The sequence below is a fragment of the Rhincodon typus genome, chromosome 1 (genome assembly GCF_021869965.1).
Source record: "Rhincodon typus isolate 14 chromosome 1, sRhiTyp1.1, whole genome shotgun sequence".
NCBI classification, from domain to species: Eukaryota; Metazoa; Chordata; class Chondrichthyes; order Orectolobiformes; family Rhincodontidae; genus Rhincodon; species Rhincodon typus.
In genome coordinates this window covers 143,979,776-144,004,887 of record NC_063332.1, presented here as the reverse complement: position 1 = coordinate 144,004,887, position 25,112 = coordinate 143,979,776, and the positions used below count along the sequence as shown (strand labels likewise).

Below are 25,112 nucleotides of genomic sequence, written 5' to 3'. Positions count from 1 at the left end.
TGATGCTGCTTGGCCTGCTGTGTTCATCCAGCCCTGCACCTTGTTGTTTTGACTCACCAGTTTGACACTTTCACACTTTTTTGGTACTACAGCTTACCTTTACTTTCTGCTTTTCTACCTTTCATTTCCATCTTTCTTTCCTTCACTCATTTCCCTGCTGAGGTTCCCATCTCCCTGTACTCTAATTTAGAGGCCCACAAACAGTACGAGCAAACAGCCCTGTCAGGATATTTATGCTGGTCCTGCTGCAGTCTCAGTCTATACAGGTCTCAGTTCCAAAGAATTAATCCTAATGCCTCAAGAATATAAATCCTTCCCTCTCGCACGATCCCTCTAGCCACACATTCAGCTGATCTATTCTCCTATTCCTGATCTCACTAGCAGGTGGTACTGACAGTGATCCTGAGACTACTACCTTTGAGACACAATTTTTATTTCCTAACTCTCTATAATCTGCTTGCAGGAATGCATCCTGCTTTTCACCTGTGTCATTAGTATCATAATGGACCCAATCTCTGAATTTTAACCTTCCCCCTTCAAAACATCCTTTAGTCATTCAGTGACAACCCTGAACTTGGCACCAGCAAAGCAACATACCATCCTGGTGTTGTGTCTGTAGACACAGAAATATCGACCTGTTCCCCCTTTCACTATTGCTTCCCTACTCTTTTTATCTCCTCCCTTTACAGCTAAGCAAATCCTGGCGCCACAGACTTGGCTCATGTTACATTCCCCAACAAACCATCTATCCCAGCAGTATTCAAAACAAAAAAATCTTTTAGAGGGGGTGGTGGAAAACTGTTGCAGAATTGACTTCCCCTCAGTATTAGCAAATAATATTCAAATAACAACTTCTGATAATGATCTCTTACAATGGCAAGAAGAAAGCTTTATCATTAAAATACTGGTAAAGAATCCCCAAATCAAAAGCACAGTATTCTAATACTGGATAGAAAAGTTATGATATGGTAAGGTTAAAAAAGCAAATCAATGTTGTATTTATTTTCCGGGATTGAGAAAAGCGAACACAAACTGCAGAATTTAAAAGTAAAACATAAAAAACGAGTGGCTACAATTCTCAGCAGTCTTCAAATAAGCTAGCAAAGTATTATTTGAGTTCCATTTAAAAGTCTACATTATATTAAACAATAAAAGGTATAAAGTGGATACTTACTCTGGCTGAGTAACATTGCGCCATTTTAGTTTTCCTGCTTTAAGTGTAGTTTGTGTCTCAGATGAAGAAGAGGTTTGAGGAGTTACTTTGTTAGCCTGGGAATCATTTACTAATGTAAACGTAGAGTATCTACTGGGATGGCAGTCTGGTAGAAATAAGCGTAAATCCAAATTTTCTGCCTGTAAAGGTAAGATAATTATGTGAAATGTTGTTTGGTAGTTGAGCGCATGAATATTTCTGAAAAAGCAAGAGTAAAACATGAGTGGCGTAGGCAATCAAAAAGACATTCTGCCTGTCACACAAGTCAGTGATGTATTATATGAATTTCAGATCCTGTAGGCCAATTGTCCCATAAACTGGTATCAAACAGCATATCCCTTCAGTACTCACAAGCAAGGTACTGGCCATACACAACCACCTCATCGAACATTAGATAAGATTCTGCAATTGGACAACAATTGTAGGATAACCTTGAAACTGTGAGAAATTATACTGACAACCATTTAAGGATTGTCAGTTGGGCTTGCAGCGTGGTGCTTTTGGTTCCACCGGAAGCTACGTGTATAAATACACAGGGTCCTCTTCTTTGCACATGTACTGTGCCTATTTCAATTCAACAGAGTAGGTGATAGGCATTCACTGGTTCATTTCTCAGGATACCCTGACTCATCAGTCAACCTACCTAGTTTAAAATTTTTTAAAAAGCCCAGCTGTTAACTGTCAATCAACATTAGTGGGTACATTTTCCAAGGCAATACTTCTGGTAATGAGCATTCACTAACCAATCAGTATTCTCTTTTTATGCAAAATGTTGGATCTCCCTTGGCCCCACCCAAATATTTTTCCCTCGAATTGCATTCTTGCAAAGTATACTGACTAAATATTATTTTAAATACAGAGACCACTGGTACATAATGAACACAAAACAATGGCAGATTCTTACAAACAATAGTAAGTTAAATACCTAGTTAAGACAGTTTGGATGGTAGAGGTTAAGAGAAAAATGCAGTCTACCACACCATGAAAACACATCTATCAGATATTGCCAAAGAATAACATCCCCCAAACTGTGAGTGTAGACAGACAATTCCTTAGTTTAGTGTCTTATCCAAAGAGCAGCATTTAAGATTGCACATCGCTCCTTGATACCTTTCTGAAATGTTAAAGTCATAGGGCCATACACCATAGGAATAGGGCCTTCAGTTATATCAAATTATTTACTCAAATCCTGAAGCGTAGGGGGAATGTACAAACATTTTATTCTAGCTGAACAGTGCTATCAGTTGAGCCAACTAAGCAAACAATGTCATGATCCCATTATAATGTCTACTGATTTTATTATAGTGAAACAAAGTCATACTGCACTCTAGTCAAGAAAGAAAACATTTTATTATACTTTAATCAATGTCAATCATGTAGGATGTCATGTGTGGCTGAAGTTCCACCTCATACTTGTTAACAGCAGCCCTTGATACATTACCTACCCCAATACCTCATCAATGTTGTCCAGCTGGGTGACTGCTCTCACCTGATCAGATTCTTACCGATCTAATCTTAATAAAGTATCACTAACAATGCCTTCTCTTTCTACTCCCACATAATTACCCCTCGTATCTCTCAAGGCTCTATCCTCGACCACACCCTGATTCTCATCTGCATGTTGCCCCTTGATAACAGCATCCGAAAGCACAACATTAGTTTCCACATGTAGACAGACAACACCCAGATCTAACTTTTCTTGACTTCGTCATTGTTGATAACTTAATCAGTGTACTATCTGATATCCAGTAGGGATGAGCACAAATTTGTCCACTCCAATGTTAGAGGACATTTCTTTCAGTCCCTGCACAAAATTCCATTCCCTGTAAACAAATGTCAGAGACTAAGTCAAACAGTTTAAAACCTTGGTGTCACATTCAACTAGAGATGAGCTTTTGGTCACACACTCGTGCTGCCGTCAAGACTGCCCATTTCAACCTCCATAATACTGTTCGACTTTACCTCTGCCTCAGCTCAGCTGCGGCTGTAAGCCTCCTTCATGCCTTTATTATTTACAGACATTGAGAATTCCAACATACTTGTGGTTGTCTCCCATACTCTAGCCTCCATAAACAGAATGCATTCCAAATGTCTTATACCCATGTCTTAGTTATATGTCCCATTTATCTACCAACCCCCTAACCTACAATACTTCAAGTAATATCTGTGTCTTATAAACTGTCACCCGTGTTTTCAATTCCTTTTATACTTTTTCTCTACCCTAAGTCTAATCTCCTCCAGTCCCAAAATGTTCAAAGATATCTATACTCATCTAGAATCTATCTGCATCCACCACCTTTGGTGGTCATACTTTCAGTTGCCTGGGCCTTAAATTGTGAACCAGCACCACCCCTCACCCCTAACTCCAGAAAAATCTTTGTCTTTCTACACCATTATCTTCCTTTAAGACACTAATTAAAACCTAGCTCTTCGATCAAGCTTTTGGTCAATGTCATATTTTGTTTGATAATGGTCCTGTGCAATGCTGTGGAATATTTTATTACAGTAAATATACTAAACAGATGAGTTTGTTGCAGTGATGACAGTCTCATATCGTGCTGCAAGGAGAAAGTACGTGCCAACTAAACTTGCCAGCTTATACAGAGAACCAAAACTTTTTTTCCCATAATCTCTTGCCTCAGCTAGGCCAAGGATTGATATTAACCGAACCACAAAAGAGGATGCACTGATCCACAAAAAGCAAACAAGTTAATTAATTTCCCCATAGGCACTTCCATTGGGAGCCACAGGACAAAGGCATGGAGAGTTGGTTGACAGACAGGAAACAAAGAGTGGGAATAAACGGGTCTTTTTCAGAGTGGGAGGTAGGTACTGCAAGGATCAGTGTTTGGATTCCAGCTCTTCATGTAGTATATAAATGGCCTCAATGAAGGAACCAAATGCAGCATTTCCATGTTCTTTGACACAAAACTGGACAGGATTAGAATTTGTCAGCAGGTAGCAAGGAGGCTTCAAGGTGATTTAGACACGCCAAGTGAGTGAGCAGACACATAACAGATGTAGTACAATATGGCTAAAAATGAAGGCGTATACTTTGGTGTGAAAAACAGAAAGTAAGAGTATTAGTTAAATGGTGGTTTATTGGGAAGTATTGATGTACAAAGGGATCTGGTGTTTCTATACACCAGTCAATGAAAGTAGACAGGCAGGTGCAGCAATCAGTTAGGAAGGAAAACACTACATTGGCCCTCATTGCAAGAGGATTTGAGTTCAGAAGTAGGCGTGCCTCATTGCACTTATACAGGGTCTTGTTGAGACCATGTCTGGAGTATTGCATGTAGCTTTTGTCCTCCTATCTAAGAAAGGATGTACCAGCCGTGAACAGATTGCAGCAGAGGTTCACTAGACTGATACTGGGGATGGTGGAGAGATTGGTTCAACTGGACCTGTATTCACTGGAGAGTTTAGGAGGATTCTGATTGAAACGTATAAAATTCTAACAGGGTTGGATAGGCTACATGAAGGAAGAATGACTGTTTTTGCTGGGGGGTCAAGAACCAAGCAATATAGCCTCAGAATACTGGGTGAACCATTTAGAATGAAGGTGAGGAAAGCTTTCTTCACTCAATGGGTAGTGAACCTGTGGAATTCTCTACCACAGAAGGCTGTGGAGGCCAAGGCACTGAATATATAGAAGAAAAAGACAGATTTTTTAGACTTTAAAAGGCAATCAGAAGTATGAAGAAAAGCAAGAATATGGCATTGAGATCAAGGATCAGGCATGATCATGTTAAAATGACAGAATAGACTTGAAGTGCCGAATAGCCTATTCTTGCTGCTAGTTTCTACATTTCTATCTGCAACCGAGTTAAGAAATGTCTCCTCATCTCAGCCCAAAATGATTTGTCCTATATTCTGACACTGTGCTGTTTTATACTATCTAACAGGAGAAACAATACTGTAGGGTCTATCTTGTCAAGCTTCCTTCAGAATCTTCTAAGTTTCAATGACATCACAACCATTCTCCTCAACTTCAGAGAGTATAACCTCAGTTTATTCATCACAGAACACGCTTATCTCAAGAATTCAGCAACTGATCCTTCACTGCACCATCTCCAAGACAAGATTAACGTTGCTCAGCTACTTATTTTTAAATTCATTCACGGGAACGGATGCATCACTGGCTAACTGGCATTTATTGCCTCTCGCTAACTGCCCTTCAGGTGGTGGACTACCTTCCTGAACTAGCATAGTCCTCAAGGTGTGCTTACACAGTGATGTTATATCAGGAGTCTCAGGATTTTGACTCAGCAGTAACGAAGGAACAGCGATATTGTTCAAAAGTCAGGACGGCATATAGCATTCCCATGTATCTGCTGCCCTTTTCCTTCAAAAGGTTTGAAGAGGTCGCAGGCTTGGAAGGTCCAGTCTAAAGAACCTTGGTGTGTTACTTCAGTGCGTGTTGTAGATGGTAAACACTGCTACTGCAACAAAGGGAATACAAGATTTGTTCAGTTTATGGTCATTGGTAACCCCAAGAATATTGATATTGGGGGATTCATTCATTGTAATTCCTTTGAATGTCCAGGAGCAATGGTTAGGTTCACTTTTGTCAGAGATAATCATTGCCGGATATTGGCGTGATGCGAATGTTACTAGCCACTTATCAGCTCAAGCCCAAGTGCTGTCTTGCTGCATGTAAGGCTCCTTCAGTATCTGAGGAGTATCAAATGGTGCTGAATATGGTGCAATCATCAGCAAATATCCCAACTTCTAAACTTGTGGTGTAGAGAAAGTAATATGTAGCAGCTAAAGCAATCTAAAACAGAAACTGCCTGAGAAACTCAGCAGGTCCGACAGCATCCGTGGAGTGAAAACAAAGTTAACATTTTAAGTCCTGCTTCTGAAGAAGGGTCACAGGATTTGAAACATTGGCTGTTTTCTCTCTACAGATGCTGCAAGATCTGCTAAGTTTCCCCAAGCAATTTCAGTTTTTGCTGGTTTCTGATCTTAAGCATCAACAGTTCTTTGGTTTAATGCAGCAGCTGAAGATGGTTGAGCCTAGGACCCTGAGGAATTCCAGTAATGATATTCTAAGACTGAGATCATTGACATCCAAAAGCTTGACCATCTTCATTTGTGTTAGGCATGACTCCAACCCAGATATGTCCCCTCCACATTTCCCACTGATCCCAGTTTTGCTTGGGCTCCTTGATGTCATAGTTGGTCAAAAGCTTTGCTAATGTTAAGGTCCATGAAATTACCTGCAAAACATGACAAAATTCAATCTTCCAGTGTTTGCTACGTTGCAATGCTGTAACATTGACAGTAATAACTATGTGATTGTTACAGAGTCACAATTTAAATAAAGTAATACATACCTTCAAACAAAATTTTGTGCTGCAAGTTTCAGGCACAAAGTCATTGAAAGGTAATGAGAAGTCAATATTCAGTGTTTCTCCGCATGCTGCTAAATATACTGCAATAGAATAACAACAGTATTTCAATTAGAACTCCCTGAAAATTATTCAATATGTTAATGCTGCCCGAGTCTTTCGAAGTGTTTTAGTAAATAAACATGATTTTTGGCATATTACTGAATGTTTATCCCACAGCATATAAATTTCAATAGAATTCACATGAAGTAGAAACAGACTACTTGGATATCAAATTTTAAACTTTGTACCCCTTAACTGATACTTTTGTTTCCTCAAACAATACCAAATCAAATTAACTTGGCAAAGAGAAATCTCTAAACTGACTTTTTACAGTTTCAGGCAATGGTCATATCCAGTTTAAGTCAATAAAAATAGGCAAGTTAGGAGGCAGCAAATGAGAAGTTTGAATAATATACATTTGACTGCCTCTTTGTCAAAGCTGCACTCAGCATAAATCAATACCAAACGAATGCCAATACCATAAGACTGCATTCTAGACAGGTTAAACTTCTTGTCATTTAACTAACTTCTCAAATAGCTTGGACACAATATTACATCCATATTCACCAATAGAAATATAAACTTTTCATTTACTTCTTAAAATTACTGGGTTTCAACTGAGCAAAGGCAGATCAAAACCTCAGGATAACATGGTGTACAGCTGGATGAACACACAGGCCAAGCAGCAGAGGAGCAGGAATGCTGATGTTTCAGGTCGAGACCCTTCTTCAGAAATGGGGGAGGGGAAGGGGATTCTGAAATAAATAGGGAGAGAGGGGGAGGTGGATAGGAGATGGATAAAGGAGAAGATAGATGGAGAGGAGACAGACAGGTCAAAGAGGCGGGGTTGGAGCCAGTGAAAGTGAATGTAGGTGGGGAGTTAGGGAGGGGATAGGTCGGTCCAGGGAGGACGTACAGGTCAAGGAGGTGGGTTGAGGTTAGTGGGTAGGAGATAGGGGTGGGGCTTGAGGTGGGAGGAATGGTTAGGGAGGCGGGGACGAGCTGGGCTGGTTTTGGGATGCGGTCGGGGGAGGGGAGACTTTGAAGCTTGTGAAGTCCACATTGATACCCTTGGGCTGCAGGGTTCCCAAGCGAAATATGAGATGCTGTTCCTGCAGCTTTCAGGTGGAGTCATTGTGGCAATGCAGGAGGCCCAGGATGGACATGTCATCCAAGGAGTGGGAGGGGGAGTGGAAATGGTTCGCAACTGGGAGGTGTAGTTGTTTGTTGCGAACTGAGCGTAGGTATTCCGCAAAGCCGTCCCCAAGCCTACGCCTGGTTTCCCCGATGTAGAGGAGGCCACAATGGGAACAGCGGATACAGTATACCACATTAGCAGATGTGCAGGTGAACATCTGCTTGATGTGGAAAGTCTTCTTGGGGCCTGGGATAGGGGTGAGGGGGGAGGTGTAGGGGCAGGTGTAGCACTTGCTTCCATTGCAGGGAAAAGTGCCGGGTGTGGTGGGGCTGGAGGGGAGTGTGGAGCGGACAAGGGAGTCACAGAGAGAGTGGTCCTTCCGGAAAGCAGATAAGGGTGGGGAGGGAAAAACGTCTTTGGTAGTGGGGTCCTTTTGCAGATGGCGGAAATGTCGGAGGATGATGCGTTGGATTCGGAGGTTGGTAGGGTGGTATGTGAGGATGAGGGGGATTCTGTTTTGGTTGTTATTGCGGGTAGGGGGTGTGAGGGATGAGTTGCGGGAAATGCGGGAGACACGGTAGAGGGCATTTTCGACCACTGTGGAGGAGAAGTTGCGGTCCTTGAAAAACGAGGACATCTGGGATGTCCGGGAGTGGAATGCCTCATCTCGGGAGCGGAATGCCTCATCTCGGGAGCAGATGCGGCGGAGGCGAAGGAATTGGGAATAGGGAATGGCCTTTTTGCAGGAACGTGGGTGAGAGGAGGTGTATTCTAGGTAGTTGTGGGAGTCGGTAGGTTTGAAATGGATATCGGTTTCCAGGTGGATGCCAGAGATGGAGACAGAGAGGTCCAGGAAGGAGAGAGAGGTATAAGAGATGGTCCAGGTGAACTTAAGGTTGGGGTGGAAGGTGTTAGTGAAGTGTATGAACTGTTCGAGCTCCTCGTGGTGGCGAGGTGGCGCCGATACAGTCATCAATGTAACGGAGGAAGAGGTGGGGGATAGGGCCAGCGTAGCTTTGGAAGAGGGATTGTTCCACGTATCCTACAAAGAGGCAGGCATAGCTTGGGCCCATGCGGGTACCCATGGCCACCCCCTTTGTCTGTAGGACCGCAACTTCCCCTCCACAGTGGTCGAAAATGCCCTCTACCGTGTCTCCCGCATTTCCCGCAACTCATCCCTCACACCCCCTACCCGCAATAACAACCAAAACAGAATCCCCCTCATCCTCACATACCACCCTACCAACCTCCGAATCCAACGCATCATCCTCCGACATTTCCGCCATCTGCAAAAGGACCCCACTACCAAAAGACGTTTTTCCCTCCCCACCCTTATCTGCTTTCCGGAAGGACCACTCTCTCTGTGACTCCCTTGTCCGCTCCACACTCCCCTCCAGCCCCACCACACCCAGCACTTTTCCCTGCAATGGAAGCAAGTGCTACACCTGTCCCTACACCTCCCTCCTCACCCCCATCCCAGGCCCTAAGAAGACCTTCCACATCAAACAGATGTTCACCTGCACATCTGCTAATGTGGTATACTGTATCCGCTGTTCCCATTGTGGCCTCCTCTACATCGGGGAAACCAGGCGTAGGCTTGGGGACGGCTTTGCGGAACACCTACGCTCAGTTCGCAACAAACAACTACACCTCCCAGTCGCGAACCATTTCAACTCCCCCTCCCACTCCTTGGATGACATGTCCATCCTGGGCCTCCTGCATTGCCACAATAACTCCACCCGAAAGCTGCAGGAACAGCATCTCATATTTCGCTTGGGAACCCTGCAGCCCAAGGATATCAATGTGGACTTCACAAGCTTCAAAGTCTCCCCTCCCCCGACCGCATCCCAAAACCAGCCCAGCTAGTCCCCGCCTCTCTAACCATTCCTCCCACCTCAAGCCCCACCCGCATCTCCTACCCACTAACTTCATCCCACCTCCTCCCTGGCCCGACCTATCCCCTCCCTAACTCCCCACCTACATTCACTTTCACTGGCTCCAACCCCACCTCTTTGACCTGTCTGTCTCCTCTCGACCTGTCTGTCTCCTCTCCACCTACCCTCTCCTTTATCCATCTTCTATCTGCCTCCCCCTCTCTCCCTATTTATTTCAGAATCCCCTTCCCCTCCCCAAATTTCTGAAGAAGGGTCTCGACCCGAAACATCAGCTTTCCTGCTCCTCTGATGCTGCTTGGCCTGCTGTGTTCATCCAGCTCTACACCGTGTTACCTCAGATTCTCCAGCATCGGCAGTTCCTACTATCTCTTCAAAACCTTAGGATTTTATTTACAAATAAATTCAAGCCTTTCTAATTTTTGATCACTATTGCGTGTCTCCTACAACTGTCTTCTCAGAATTTGACTGATAAAAAAAACTTAAGAATCAACCATTATTATTTGAACATTTTATTTATCAGGGGCCTTCGAAATTCAGGGTGTATGACTGAAAGATTTCTTGCTAAGCAATACAAAAATGTTGAAAGGCCTGCAACATTTCTTCTCTGTCCTAGAACTGACCTGTTTAATTAATTGTACTGGAAATGTGCCAGTGAAGAGCATTCCTTAACAAATGGGACAGTATAAAATTGAACTGTTCGTTTAACACATTAGCTTGATTACCTGACTCTGGAGACATTGCCTCCGCTACACTTGATGGTTCCTACTGAATTTCAACAGCTTACTTATTGTACATGTCAAAATTCTGGAAATGTTAATATTTTAAAATATCAGTTCCAGGAAATGTATTTTTATGCAGCGAAAATATATTGGTTTATTTACTGTCAAAGATAGAACATCCATCTACTTGATGTGACTATGATTGACATTCAGGATGGAAACTCAAGTAGGAGGTACTGTTAATAAGTTTGCAGATGACACCAAAATTGGAGGCATAGTGGGCAGCCAAGAAGGTTACCTCAGAGTACAATGGGACCTTGATCAGGTGGACCAAAGGACCAAGGAGTGGCAGATGGAGTTTAATTTGGATAAATGCGAGGTGCTGCATTTTGGAATGACAAATCAGGGCAGGACTTATACACTTAATGGTAAGGGTCCAGGGGAGTATTGCTGAACAAAGAGACCTTGGAGTTCCGGTTCATAGTTCCTTGAAAGTGGAGCAGCAGGTAGACAAGATAGTGAAGGAGATCTTTATTGGTCAGTGCATTGAGCATAGGAGTTGGGAGGTCATGTTGCGGCTGTACAGGACATTGGCGAGCCCACTTTCGGAATACTGTTTTCAATTCTGGTCTCCCTGCTATAGGAAGGACGTTGAGAAACTTGAATGGGTTCAGAAAATGTTGCCACCAGGGTTGGAGGGTTTGAGCTATAGGGACAAGCTGAATAAGCTGGGGCTATTTTTCCAGGAGCGTTGGAGGCTGAGGGATGATCTTACAGGTTTAAAAAATCAAGACGGGCATGGATAGGTTGAATAGACAAGGTCTTTTCACCAGGGTGGGGAAGTCCAAAAGTAGAGAGCATAGGTTTAATGTGAAAGGGAAAAGAGTTAAAAGGGACCTAAGGGGCATTTTTTCCACAGAGGGTGGTGCGCGTATGGAATGAGCTGCCAGGGGAAGTGGTGAAAGCTGGTTCAATTACAACAATTAAAAGGCATCTTGATGGGTATATGAATAGAAAGGGTTTAAGAGGGATATGGGCCAAATGCTGGCAAATGGGACTAGATTAATTTAGGATATCTGGTCAGCATGGACAAGTTGGACTGAAGAGTTAGTTTCCATTCTGTACAGCTCTACGACTCTCCTTGGTGTCCTCGCTTAAGAGTCAGAGTTGCATTCTTGAAAATTATGATTTAACCGAAAAGACTTAAAGTGAAGCATTGATCTCCATAGGAATCTATGTTAAAATTGGAGTTAAGGTCCATAAGGAGTTAACGAGCAAAAAGCATTTAAAATGGTACACCTGTATCCACTAAGCTGAAACATGACATCAGCTGTATTTTCAATAGATACATTCCTACAATAGCAAGTTAAATAACTTTTAAAACAAAATGCAACCACAGAACCAGAGAAAGTTATGGCATAAAAAGAGGTGATTCAGCTCATCTTGTCTATGCAGCTGAAAAAAAAAGCTGCCCATTCTAATTCCAGTTACCAGCAACTGGTCCATAGCCTTGGTTTAAAAATATAAATGAAAAATGTAATACTTGACTTATAGTAGTTCTCGAGTGTGGAGCTAGGGGAAAGGGGAGGGGCCTTTGTTCACTGTTGTTTGGGGCACCTGCTGAAGCTAACCCTTAATCCTGCATGCATTGTGGCCACTGCCTGACGGCATCTATTTGGAGCAATGCCACTAACTCCAGGGCCTACTCGGGACACCGCTTGGTACAGCAGTGTTTGTTGACTTGCTGTGGGGCCTTGGCGTTCCTTTCCTCTCCTACTGACTGGTGAAGTGTCAGCTGGGGCTCTGCCTGCTGGCACTTCCTCCCCTCTGTGTAGGAATGGCCAGTGCCATGGTTTCCTCGCAGTGAACTGTTGCTCACAAATGATGGGGAAGCGTGCAAGAACCAAGGAATTTTGCCCAGCTGAGGTGATAGGCAGAGTTCAATGGCTTTTCTTTGTTTTTCCACCTGGTTGCGTTGCAGTCTCCCACAGGGGACCCTGCTATTCTGACAACTGCCTCTGGGGAAGGGATTCCCATCATGACTGGGAAAGTCAGTGGGGCTTTTTTTGAGGCCTGCGGAGCATCTCAGAGGAACACTTGGGCCACAGATGTGGCATGGTCTGGAAGTGGTGCCTATGCCCTATGCCCTCTAGTTTTGGACTTCCCCTCCCTGGGGAAAAGACCTTGTCTGTTCAACCTATCCATGCCCGTCATGATTTTATAAACGTCTATAAGATCATCCCTCAGCCTCTGACGCTCCTGGAAAAACAGCCCCAGCTTATTCAGCCTGTTCTAGTTTTCCTACAAGAGGAAACATCCTTTCAATATCTACCCAGTCAAATTCCTTCAGGATCATCTGTGTTTCACCTCTGACTCTTCAAAACTTCAGGGGATACTGGCCTAGCCTATCTAGCTTTCCTCATTAAGCAATCTGCTCATTCCAAGTATTAGTCCAGTAACCTTCACTGAACTGCTTCCAATATATTAACATCCTTCTGTAAGTACGGTGACCAGTACTATACACAGTACTCCAAATGTGGTTTCACCAACACCCCGTATAACAGAAGCATAACCTGCCCACTCTTGCATTTGATTCCCCTCTCCATAAACTATAGCATTCTATTCGTTTTTCAGATTATTTGCCAAAATTGCACATTAACCTTCTCTAATTCATGCACTAGGGCATTCAGATCTCTCTCATTTGTATGCTTCTTTATTTTTTTCTGCAAAAATGTATGATTTCACACTTTCCCACATTGGTCCTGTCCATGGGATGGAATGCAATGACATCTACAAGATCCCCTGCAGTGACTGTGAAAAACACTACATCGGACAAACAGGAAGGAAACTGACAACAAGAGTACATGAACACCAACTGGCTACAAAAAGGCACGACCAGTACTCACTCATCTCAATCCACATGGACAAGGAGAACCACCATTTCGACTGGGACAACACCAAAATCCTGGGACAAGCTAGGCAGAGACAGGCATGAGAATTCCTAGAAGCCTGGCACTACACGAAGCATGCTATTAATAAACATATTGAACTCGACCCCATATACATTCCACTACGAAGGAAAACCGGATGTAAGGCAATCCATCTCAACCGACCCCAGAGTTTAAAAACCAGGCGGGAGAACACACCGACGCTTCATCGGAGGCTGCACTGAGGTGGTTACCCAGCATGGTAACGAAACGTCTACAAAACAAGATACTAGCTCGGCGAGTCAACCAACCTCAACACCCACAACCCGAGCTACAAATCTACTCCAAAACCTTATACACATTGTATTCAGAGATAACAAGGTGTAGAGCTGGATGAACACAGCAGGCCAAGCAGCATCAGAGGAGCAGGAAAGCTGACGTTTCGGGCCTAGACCGTTCTTCAGAAATACACCTTGTTATCTCAGATTCTCCAGCATCTGCAGTTCCTACTATCTCTGACACATTATATTCAATTTGCCAGATCTTTGCACACTCACTTATCCCACTGCCCACTATCTATGTCATTTTTGTTTTTGCTCAGCAAGTTATGACGACCAGGAATGCATTCCTTGAAATATTGCTGGAAGCAGATTCAAAAGCAACTTTCAAAAAGGAAGTTTGGAGTTGCACGTAGAGTGGACCACATAAGGATGGCAAATTTCCTTCCCTTAAGGACATGAGAGAATTGATAATATTGAACACCTCTCTTAAACCTCTTCAATGTTCTCTGATTCAAAGAAAAAACAAAATGTCAATTTATCGCTCCACATAACAGAGTTCCCTCACCCTGGCACTATTAAAATAAACCTCAAATGCAACTTCTTCAAGGCAATGATGCCTTTCTAAAGCGTGACATTTATAATTGGAAACAACACTTCAGTTAATGAGTAACCAGTGGCTTCTAAATATTAAGCATAACTATCTCACTTCTGAGTTTTATGCTTTCATTTATAAAGTCAAAAGATTTTTGCTGAAAACAGCAAGTTTACTAAACAGAAGGTTTAAAGATTTCTGTACATCACACCAACACAAGTGCTCCTATCCTTGCACCTCCCTTAAATTCTATTCAATTTTATACTGTCTCTTGTAATTTGCCCTCCCAAAATCCACTTCCCATTCCTCTGCATCAAATTTCATTTCCTCCATTTCATCAGTTTGTATGTCCTCCTGAACAGTACCATTATCCTCCCACATGCTGAGTGCATTTCGAAACTCTTTCATCCTAAAACTTTGAAATCTCGCCCCTATATTCAAGTGTAGTTAATTAAAATACATCAGAAGAGCAGGGCTCTTCAGACCAATCACTATAAAACACCAATTTATCCTCTCCTCCAATCTAAACACAATCACTCACAACTATTCTGCTTTCCATTTCACAGCCAATTACATGTCCACAAATATTTGCAAAGTGGGAGATGGACTAGAAATGCAGACCACCTAAGTCTAGCAGCTATGTCCTTTCGGATCTGATTAGCTCAATCAGTAGGGCTGCCAAGTGGATGTGATGCTTGGAGGATTGGTGTAGGCTTGATGGGCCAAATGGCCTCTTTCTGCGCTGTAGGGATTATACGATTCCAATACTCCCAGGCAACTCCCTCCCACTGGATACACCTGGGCTGCCAGCTCTGCTGTGTTTGCTCTGCTGGTGGGACAGGACACATCTAGGAATGCTTATGGTGCTGACTGTGATGTTGTCTGTATGGTATGATTCTGTAGGTATGACTATGTCAGGCTGTTGCTTGATTAGTCCAAGAGACAGCTCTCCAGCATGGGGAGGACTTTTCAGGGTTCACAGGGCTGTTTTTGCTCTTGTCATTTCTGGTGTCTAGGTCAATGAAAGGTGGCTCATTCTGTTTCATTTCCTTTTTGCGACGAGTCATTGATATAACTAAGTGGATTGCTAGGCCATTTCAGAGGGCAGTTGAGAGTTGACCACATTTTTGTGGCTTTGGGATTACATGAAGGCCAGACCACATAAGCACAAGTCATGTATGGTACTGAACAATGCGCAGTCGTCATCAAATATCTCCACTTCTGACCTTATGACAGAGGGAAGGTCATTGGTGAAGCATCTGAAGACAGTTTGGCCTAGGACATTGCCCTGAGGAACTTCGGCAGAGATACCCTGAAACTCAGGTGACCACTCTAACCACCATAACCAACTGCTGTTTTGTTAGGCATGACTGCAATCAATGAAAAGTTTTCCCCAATTCCTGTTGACTTTAATTTTGTTTCTGATGCCACACTTGATTAACTGAAGCTTTAATATAAAGGGCAGTCACTCTCACCTCCCCTTTGAAAATTCAGCTCTTTCGTCCATGTTTGAATGAATGCTTTATTAAGGTCAGGAGTTGACTGGCTCTGGCAAAACCTAACTGAGGATCAGTGAGCAGGTTACTGCTACCAAGTAGCACTTGCTTAGCACTGTTAATTACTCCTTTACTGACGATCAAACATAGACTGAAGGTCATTGTTTGGCTAGGTTGGACTTGACCCCATTTTCATGTGCAGGACGTAGCTGGGAAATTTTCTATAGGCATGTGCTGGTGTTATATCTTTTGAAAGATGACTGTAATGTTAATTTTCAACTATTCTTCTATTTTGTAGTTGCTGAACATTTCTGGACTACTCTTAAAGGAATACATGTTATTTAAATGTCACTTCAGTGGTAATTAGGAAACATAAAGTGAACATTTGCCCTACTTTGCCAGAATCCCTGTTTATTGCTTACTACTTTCGCTTGTTACTTTTTGGTAATGGTCTCGTATTCTTTAATGGATGCTGTCTAACTGTGAGCTTTGAACTGATCTTTCAGCTGTGGAGTCATAAAACTCTGCCTGTTGTATATTACTTCTATTGTTTGGCATGTTAAGTTGCCCTGTATTAGAGTTTCACCAGGTTGGCACAATATTTTTAGGAATGCCTCATGTACTTCTGGCATGTCCTCCTCTATTCTTCATTGAACCAGAGTTGATTTTCAACTTGTTAGCATCAATGAGTGGCAGTTTCGCTGGGCCATGAGGTTATGGATCATTACTCAGTACAATTCTACTGCAGCTGATGGTCGTCAGTTCGTCATGGATACCCAATTTTGATTTTCTAGATCCATTTGAAGTCTGCTCCATTTAGCACAACACAATGAAAGGTGTCCTCAACGTGACTGTGGGACTTTATTACTCCAATCAATACAGTCATGGTCAGCCACATCAGTAGCAGGTTGATTGGTTAAGATGAAGTCAAATAGATTTTTCCCTCTTTGTTTCCTCACCACCTGCCACAGACTCAGTCTGGCAACTATGTACTTTAGGACATGGCCAGTTTGGTTAGCTGCAGTGCTACTGAGTCACTCGTGGTGACAGACATTCCAGTCCTCCACAAATACGTTGTGTGCCATTGTCATGCTTAATGCTTTCTCCAAATTGTGTTCAACATGGAATAGTACTGATTCATCAGCTCAGAGAATGTTAGAGGCAGCGTGGCAATGCTCTCTAACAGCATTATGGATATGCTTACACCAAATGGATTGCAGCAATTCAAGAAAATACCTCACCACTATCTTCTTAAGGGATGAACAATAAACACTGGGCCAGCCAGTGTTCTCATGAATGAATATTTTAAAAATGCACAAATGAAGGAAAATCGGCTTGCATTCAACAGCACCCATCACATACCTAATACAAATAAATCCGTACTAGGAGATATTTCTAACTATCATCTTGAATACATTGCTCAGAGTGTGTCAAATTTTATAACAATGTTGTGTTTTCCTTGCTTAAAAAAAGAAATCAACTTCACATTGAATTTTCATTGGTCGATTTTAAGGACTTGCCCAATATGCTAAATCCATAGGTAAACTTTCACTTCTCTTAGAATCCTGTGTTGAGGAAAGTCAAAAAGTTGAGGTTATTCAAACATTATAAATAACTGCAAATGCTTATAAGAATAGAATTTGCAAGCTAAAAATATCAGCATCTATGGATCACTGCAAGATGCAATTATTAATCTTCTGATGAACCTGTTGGTCAAGCGTATACAAAATTATAACAAAGATTCAAATGTTTTCTTGAGAAGGATTAGTATTTTCTTACCATTTTCTTGCTGTTTGGTAGAGCAGTCTATCCAATTATGTTGGTTTGCTGCCCATATCATCTCAAACTGATGGAACATCACTTTCAACTTCCAAGTGTATGGAACAAATGAGTAGATGTCTGGGGCGTTATCACTAGCCCAATCCTGTATTAAATCTGTCAAAAGAGGAAAATACAAAAGAGACACATATTGTAATAAAATGTTTAAAATATTAATAATTGCCCAAGAAAATCATGGATTTCTTTCAGGCCACATACAAGTCAGCTACCCAAGTTTTCAAACATGCATGACTTTGTCAAAAAAATCTTAGGACATATGGACTACAAAACACATCTGAGTGTACATCAACTGGCAGCAGGCGAATGCAATATTTGCTTAAAAGATTGATTAAAATAACCAAAATTTGTATTCACTAAGCGTCTTTCTCAACTGCAGGCAACCCCGTGGCATTTACAATCACAAAACATGTTCTGGTCTGTACTAACTGTTGCTATGGAAGAAACAGTAACCAATTTACACACAATTACAACACTAAAATACTTACTTACTTTTAAGGTTTAATGGTTTAAAAGAAACCAGAATGAACACTATTAAGGTGCTCAAAAGGACTTGACACGCAACCTCTAAAGGGAATATTGAGCCAGATGGCCAAAGTTGAGTTAAAGTTTTAAGAAAATCTTAAAGTGGGGGAAAAAAGAGAGAAAAAGAGAGAAAAAGAACAAACATGTTTCAGAGAATTTTGGAGAATTACAGAACTTTAGGTCTTGGCAGCAGAAGGTACACTACCAAAAGCTGAGTAATTAAAATCCGGAAAGTTCAACAGGCCAGAATTGGAAGAACACCAAGAGGTATGGGTGAAATCAATGATATTGGCAAAGATAAGGAAATATAATAATTTGAAAACATGGACATGAATTTGAAAATCAATGCATTACTGAAGTGACAGTCAATATAAGCTAGCAAGTACAGCCAAGGTGGGTGAATAGGACTCAGTATGATCAAGCATAGCACAGGATTGGATGACCTCAAGCTGACAAAACACCAAATTTGAGAGACCACACAGCATGGAGCTGGAGAAACACAGCAGACCAGGCAGCATCAGAGAAGCAGGAAAGTTGATGTTTTGGGTCAGGACCCTTTTCTGAAGAAGGGTTCCGACCTGAAACATCAACTTTCCTGCTCCTCTAATGCTGCCTGGCCTGCGGTGTTCCTCCAGCTCCACGCTATGTTATCTCTGACTCCAGCATCGGCAGTTCTTACTAAATTTGAGATACCAGCCAGGTCTCTTGACTGATGTCAAGTTTAGAAACAACAAAGTCATAGACCATGTTTTAAGATCTTTCAAGTTCATGAATAATCTGTTGCTATAATTGTATGGACCTATATGCTAACTGCCTAGAAGCGATTGAAATGTGATTCTTAAAGCTTTAGCATGTTTTCTAAACTATATAGGTCCCGATCTCACACAGATTGCCACTCCAGACCTTTTTTTCACACTCAAAGAATCCGAAAATTCTGACAGGAGATTTCGATTAGGGCTCCTTCAGAAATGCAGAACATATTTTAATTCTGACACATCGCTCAGAGTAGACTAGTTGGGGGAACCAAACCATACCCACTTCTTCACAATACGAAGTTGTTGTATTCTGTATTTTAAATTTCTGTATTTTATTTTAGGAGATAGCCACTTTGACAGCTCCTGAGAAAGGATACATAAGGCAAGTGAAGGTGTCAGCAGGATGGAGGGTGCCAAAGTGCCAGGTGGGTAGAAAGCCAGGAGGCAAGTGGGAAAAGGATTGTATAAATGGTAAAGTGATTAGGGTAGCTTATGATGGGAAGGAGATACTGGGTGTGGAGAGATGGGTCGAACAGTAGTGAGGGATGGGTGCTGGGACAACTGGGGACAGCATTTCAGATCCCTAGGGGGAAGAGAGGGGTATGCCAGATCCCCAAGCAGGCTGGTCTCAGGGCAAGAAGGGGGTGGCTTGTCCAGTGGAAGGCAAATGGCATTGGGTCTTGGAGGAAGTCGGTGGTGGTGTCAGTCCTAAGCAGGAGTGTCGATGAGCTCCTGAGAGGATGTGGGTACTGAGCAGAGGGAGTGTTGTTGAGTCATTGGGAGGAAGCAGGTGTTGACAGATCCAGAGGGAGGATGGTAACGCAGCTGTTTTATCCCAGGTACAGAAAACACGTCCCGGAAAAGTGAAAGCTGTCAGGTCTAGGGAGATAGGGTTTACACGGGTGGTGGTGTGGGGGGGGGGGGGGGGGGCGGAGGTGTCCACCGTCGTTCAGTGACGGCATGATTCCGATACAAGGGCAAGGGGTTTATTAGTGCATATGGGGGAGGGATGCTAAGTTTAATAGCCACCCAGGACTTCGACTAGGTTTTTAATAGTTTAACTTTCCCTGAAAAAACCATTTACTTAACTGTAGCAGAACACTGAATTCTCTGATTTAAATGAACACACTTAGAGGGTTCCAGGCATATGGAAAATGCCAATCAAAATCTTGAGTTTCTGAGCAATTCTCTCAATCTGCCATATCAAGGATCCCTCAGGGTCCCCATGCTCAATGTCAATTCACACTGCAGTAAGGTCTATCTGATCATTGAAAATCTAGGCCACAATTAATAAATTAGAGAAACAGATTATATTTTAGAAAAATCTAAATTAGTTAAGAACAAATAACTGAGTCAGCATGTATTTGTGAAACAGAAACCATGCTTGACAAATCTATCAAAATATTTCAAAGGATATAATTTAGCAAAATTAATAAGGGTGAGCCAATGGGTGTAGTTCACTTGGACTTTCAGAAGTCTTTTGCTAAGAGATTAGCATGTAAAATTAAGGCACAGGCCAAATGGCCTACTCGTGCGACTATTTTCTATGCCCCGATGTCTATGTTAATTGGTAATGGGAAGACAATGAGGATTTTTTTTTTCTCAAAGAAATTGCAACTCTTAAATTATGCTTTTTAGAATAGATTTAGAATTATTTATTCAAAATAGATAGGCATGATGGCACTTCAGCACACAACATGTTTCTCTCTCTCTCTCTCTCTCTAGAAATGCACAAAATGCTAGCACATTTTGTACCAATGCTAGAGGAAGTAAATTTTTAAGCTGATGAATGCCATGTCAATTATGCGGGCAGCTTTCTCCTTGATGGTGGTGGCATTTTCAGCATCACTGGACCCCACTCATCCAGGAAAATGAAGAGTGAAAAGTATTTCATCATAGTCTGACTTATGCATTTTAAATAGGGCAGGATTTTGGGAGTCAAGTGGTGAGTTACTCACCACACATTTCCCAGTTTTGTTGAAATAAGAAATATGAAAAAGGTCAAGGATAGATATTTGGGAGATAACAGTATTACCGGTATAAAGGTGGGAAGAGAAGTCATTGTAGGTACTTTGGAACAATTAAATCAAATTCTAATGAGGTGAGTGCAAATCAAGATAGTTGGATGATGTTGGATAGAAGAAGAGACTCATGTGGTCAACCACGTCAAAGGCTGCAGAATATACAAACAAGAATGAGGAGTCATTCAATCCTTTAAGCCTGCTCTACCATTTTATAAAGATTACAGTTGACTGGGTTGTAGCCTCTACTTTCTTGTCTACCCTTATGTCCTTTAACTTCTTGTTAGAAAATAATTTAATTCAACATTGTAAGTATTCAATGGCCCTGCCTCCACTGTTCTCTGGGAAAGAAAATAGGTTAACAACACTCCAGGAGGAAAAAAAAATGTGATCTCCATCTTTATAAGTGATTCTTATTTTTAAAACTAGATCTCTTGTTCTAGTCTCCCACAAATGGGGAGACGAGAGGTCAATCAGGACAACAGGGACATTTTACCTTTGAGACAGTCATGTAGAATGTCATTTGTAACTTTGGTGAGAGTGATTTCAATATTGCAGGGTGAGTGAATGAGTGACTGCGTGAGTTCAGGTGGGGAAACAGAGTGAGGGAACATATGAATCCACTCGTACTCCAGTACAGAACCACAGGAGTACGAGTGACAAGTTTTTACAATGGCTGCCTTTTAATGGTACCATCTTAGGTACAGGTACTTAGGTACAAACCTTGCAGAGTTAAAGAAGTATATGTTGTTATACAAAAGGATTTAAAGGAAAGCAGTAGCATTACTTAGTATCTAAGAATACATCAGAAACAAGGTAGTCATAAAATTTGAAACAGATTTACATGACAGTCCAGTAAAGAATTCAAAACAGCAGCAGCTCAGTGTTCTAGAAAGACAGGTACAGATTCGCAAGGCAACAAGACATTCAGTTAATCTCATGTGCAAATGTACACACTTAATAGGAAAGAGACTAATGTGTACAAAGTGTTCAAGTTAATCAAAGACAACAGATTAAGGCATTTATTCTGAAAAATGTCTGCAAGAAAGACAGGGTGAACATCTATTTTTAACAGGCATTTAGTTGTTAATGAGATAAAGAAAAAACTGGCCAAGCATTCTTTCCTGCACTATTCAAGCATACCTAACAACTCTGTACCAAGGATCAATTTTGCGCATGTCGAGAGAAACAGCTGATGTCTAAGTCAGCAAAACCGATCAAGAACAGAGTTAAGTATTTTTCAAAATGGAGGAGTGGGAGAAGAAAGGCAATGTTGCTGGAAAAAGAAATGCCAAAAAAGGTTCAATTGCTTGTTTCATTTGCTTCAGAAGATTAAAGTGATTCATTTCCTGATTTAATTAACAGCACAGCAATTATCCTTTGATGTGAAAGGCTGGTGTCTTCCATTATACATATTTTTGTATATTCTATAGACATGCAAAACAGTGATACTTTCCGGAATATGCAACAAGCAACACGTCACGTTGGTGCAGTTTTCCTATTGTAATTTGCAAATCTGTATTAAGTCCTACCAGGGTGGTTTAGGACTTCTACATCAAGGAATTTGCATAATTATTGGTTAGGTTAAAAGCAGCTGCCTAAATCAGAATAAAAGTAGGATAAAAGCCGTTTCCATCCTGTAACAGAAACAAAAACGTCTCTATTTCAGACAGCATTCAAGGTGGCTAAAATGAAAGCAGTTCTTCCTCGCCAAATTCAAATTGAAGGATTCATAAATTAGGTACTTAACTTCAAACCCAGTGGCTTCTGGACTCACGTAAATCATTTACATGGATGTTGAGGAAAATCATGTTTGTTCAATGTAGATTAACTCCAATCAAACCTGTGATTTAAGTTGATGTTCGTTATCATTAATTAATATGTAATACAAAAATTCTGGAAGCAGCATGCATAAATACAGCAGTCAGCATGCATTTCAAAAGGGAAAGCTGGGGGCTGGGGGCTGGGGGCTGGCACAGAGTTGGCTGTGGAGACTAGGAGAGTGCTGTATCCAGTTGTGTCAAATTGGGAATGTCAGATCCAGTGTGTTGCAACTGGCAGGCTCAGTGATGATTCAGGGTTCAGGTCAGCAGTTGCAGCGTCTTTTCAATTCTTTAAATTTTCTTGGGTGACTATTGAGCTTAAATAAGTCAAAACTCTCAAAAATCTCAGAATTTAAGGAATCTTTTCGGAGGCTTCCAGATGCTACTAATTGCCAATCATATTTTTAAGTTTTCTAGTAAATTCCCTCGGAGTCAGCTTTATTGGGTTTATCATGTGGTCACCAAAGTCCTACTCCAGTCTATACAGCTGCAACAACTATGTAGCCAACGGAATTTCTGGTCCATTTTGCTTGGACCTTCAAAAAAGACTTCATGAAAAAGTACCTCCATAGTAAATTCTTGACTAAGTTCAGAACATGGAGAATCAGAAGATAATTATAAGAACAAGACAGCCAACTGGCTATAGAAGAATAAAACAGGAGTAGGGTGTCAGAGGCCACACAGGAGTCAGATCCAAAATGTGGGAAAGTGTTGTTTCATAAGGAACAGTGCTGTAAGGTTTTGGAGTAGATCTGTAGCTCGGGTTGTGGGTGTTGAGGTTGGTTGGCTCGCCGAGCTGGTTTGTTGTTCCGCAGACGTTTCGTTATCGTGCTTGGTAACATCCTCAGTGCAGCCTCTGATGAAGCATTGGTGTGTTTTCCGGCCTGGTTTTTAAACTCTGGGATCCGTTGTGATGGATTGCCTCACTTCCGGGTTTCCTCCGTAGTGGAACGTATACGGAGTCGAGTTCAATGTGTTTATTAATAGCATGCTTCGTGGAGTGCCATGTTTCCAGGAATTCTTGTGCTTGTCTCTGCCTAGCCTGTCCCAGGATCCTGGTGTTGTCCCAGTCGAAGTTGTCGTTCTCCTTGTCAACGTGGATTGAGAACACATTGAACACACAACGGACCCCAGAGTTTAAAAACCAGGCCGGAAAACACACCAATGCTTCATCAGAGGCTGCACTGAGGATGTTACCAAGCACGGTAACGAAACGTCTGCGGAACAACAAACCAGCTCGGCGAGCCAACCAACTTCAACAAGAACAGTGCTGGTTGTGCAACATTTACATAAATGATTTGGAATAAATAATCATTTCAGAACTTGTGGATGACACTAAATTGAATGGGTATAGTTAATAGAAAGAAAGGCTTCCACAAAACACAGGAGATATTAATAAAACTTACAGACTGACTATAATTGGCAAATTAAACTAGTATAGATGACAGTGTTTGTTTTCGGTAGGAAGAGTAAGGAGGATGCATGCTTCTTATTCCTCACTTGATATACCTATGAACCTCCAGACATTTTACTTTGTTACAAAGTTAAGATAGCATATGAATAATTTACTTTGAATTCAGGGGTCAGGTGTCGCTTTGTGAATTCTGCTCAGACGGAGTCTATAGGTGCGAGGCTGGAAAAGCTACAGTGGGTCAAACAACTTTTGAGGAGCAGGAAAGTCAACACATTGAGCGGTTTTGGCCCGAAACGTGGGCTTTCCTGCTCCTCAGATGCTGTCTGACCTGCTGTGCTTTTCCAGCCTCTCACCTATAGACTCTGACTTCCAGCATCTGCAGTCCTTATTGTCTCAAAAATATTTCAAAAAAACAAGACCACTGATAGAACTTACAGCTCTTATTGACTGGGAATTTACAAAAACTCAAATATAATGTGCCCCCAGACACTCTATGAATTCAAAACCTGACCAAGAAAGGTATGAAGACAGCAGCTTATTATAATCAAATGTGAACAGTTACTTTCATCATCCATGGTCTGGCAACCAGCGTCTAATGTTGTATCACGTGTGGATAATGGTGGATTGATTGTTGTGCCGTGATCAAATCTGATTGGAGACAACACATATTACTCCAACAGCAGCCAAGGGCAAGGCAGGCATGGGACTAATAAGGCACAAGAGGGAGAATCCTCCCAAGAAAAAGGAACACTAGTTTATACAAACAGACATCTCAGGCGGTGAGAAACCAAGTCTGTCTTCATTTGCAAGATTTGTCTCCACAAAAGCACAGCCAGAACATCATGTGAAAACCCGAAGGCTTTCAACCTTCATTTATCATCAGAGACCCAAGAGAAGCAATCTGGGTGGCCTGCAATGCAACCCACCTTAAAGGCTTAAACATGTGATTTGTTTTGTTACTCAGTTAACGGCCTAAGCACATATTTCATATCTACAACTCTTTTTTTGAGTGCATGTCTGTACATTTGAAGGAAGAAACATTTTAGGTGCACTTATGTTGCGGGTCATTTTGTTGAAC

The 25,112-nt window shown here is 41.9% G+C and overlaps 1 protein-coding gene across 1 annotated transcript in view; it reads right to left on the bottom strand.

Moving 5' to 3' along the window:
• The window catches only part of kiaa1109 (KIAA1109 ortholog), a 433,631-nt gene that overhangs the window by 275,312 nt on the left and 133,207 nt on the right, over positions 1–25,112 (bottom strand). Inside the window, exons 19-21 of the mRNA XM_048608993.1 lie at positions 17,440–17,595; positions 6,556–6,653; positions 1,175–1,353 (exon numbers count right to left, since the gene is read on the bottom strand). Coding sequence (XP_048464950.1) covers positions 1,175–1,353; positions 6,556–6,653; positions 17,440–17,595 — 433 coding nt within the window. The remainder of the gene's footprint in view (positions 1–1,174; positions 1,354–6,555; positions 6,654–17,439; positions 17,596–25,112) is intronic.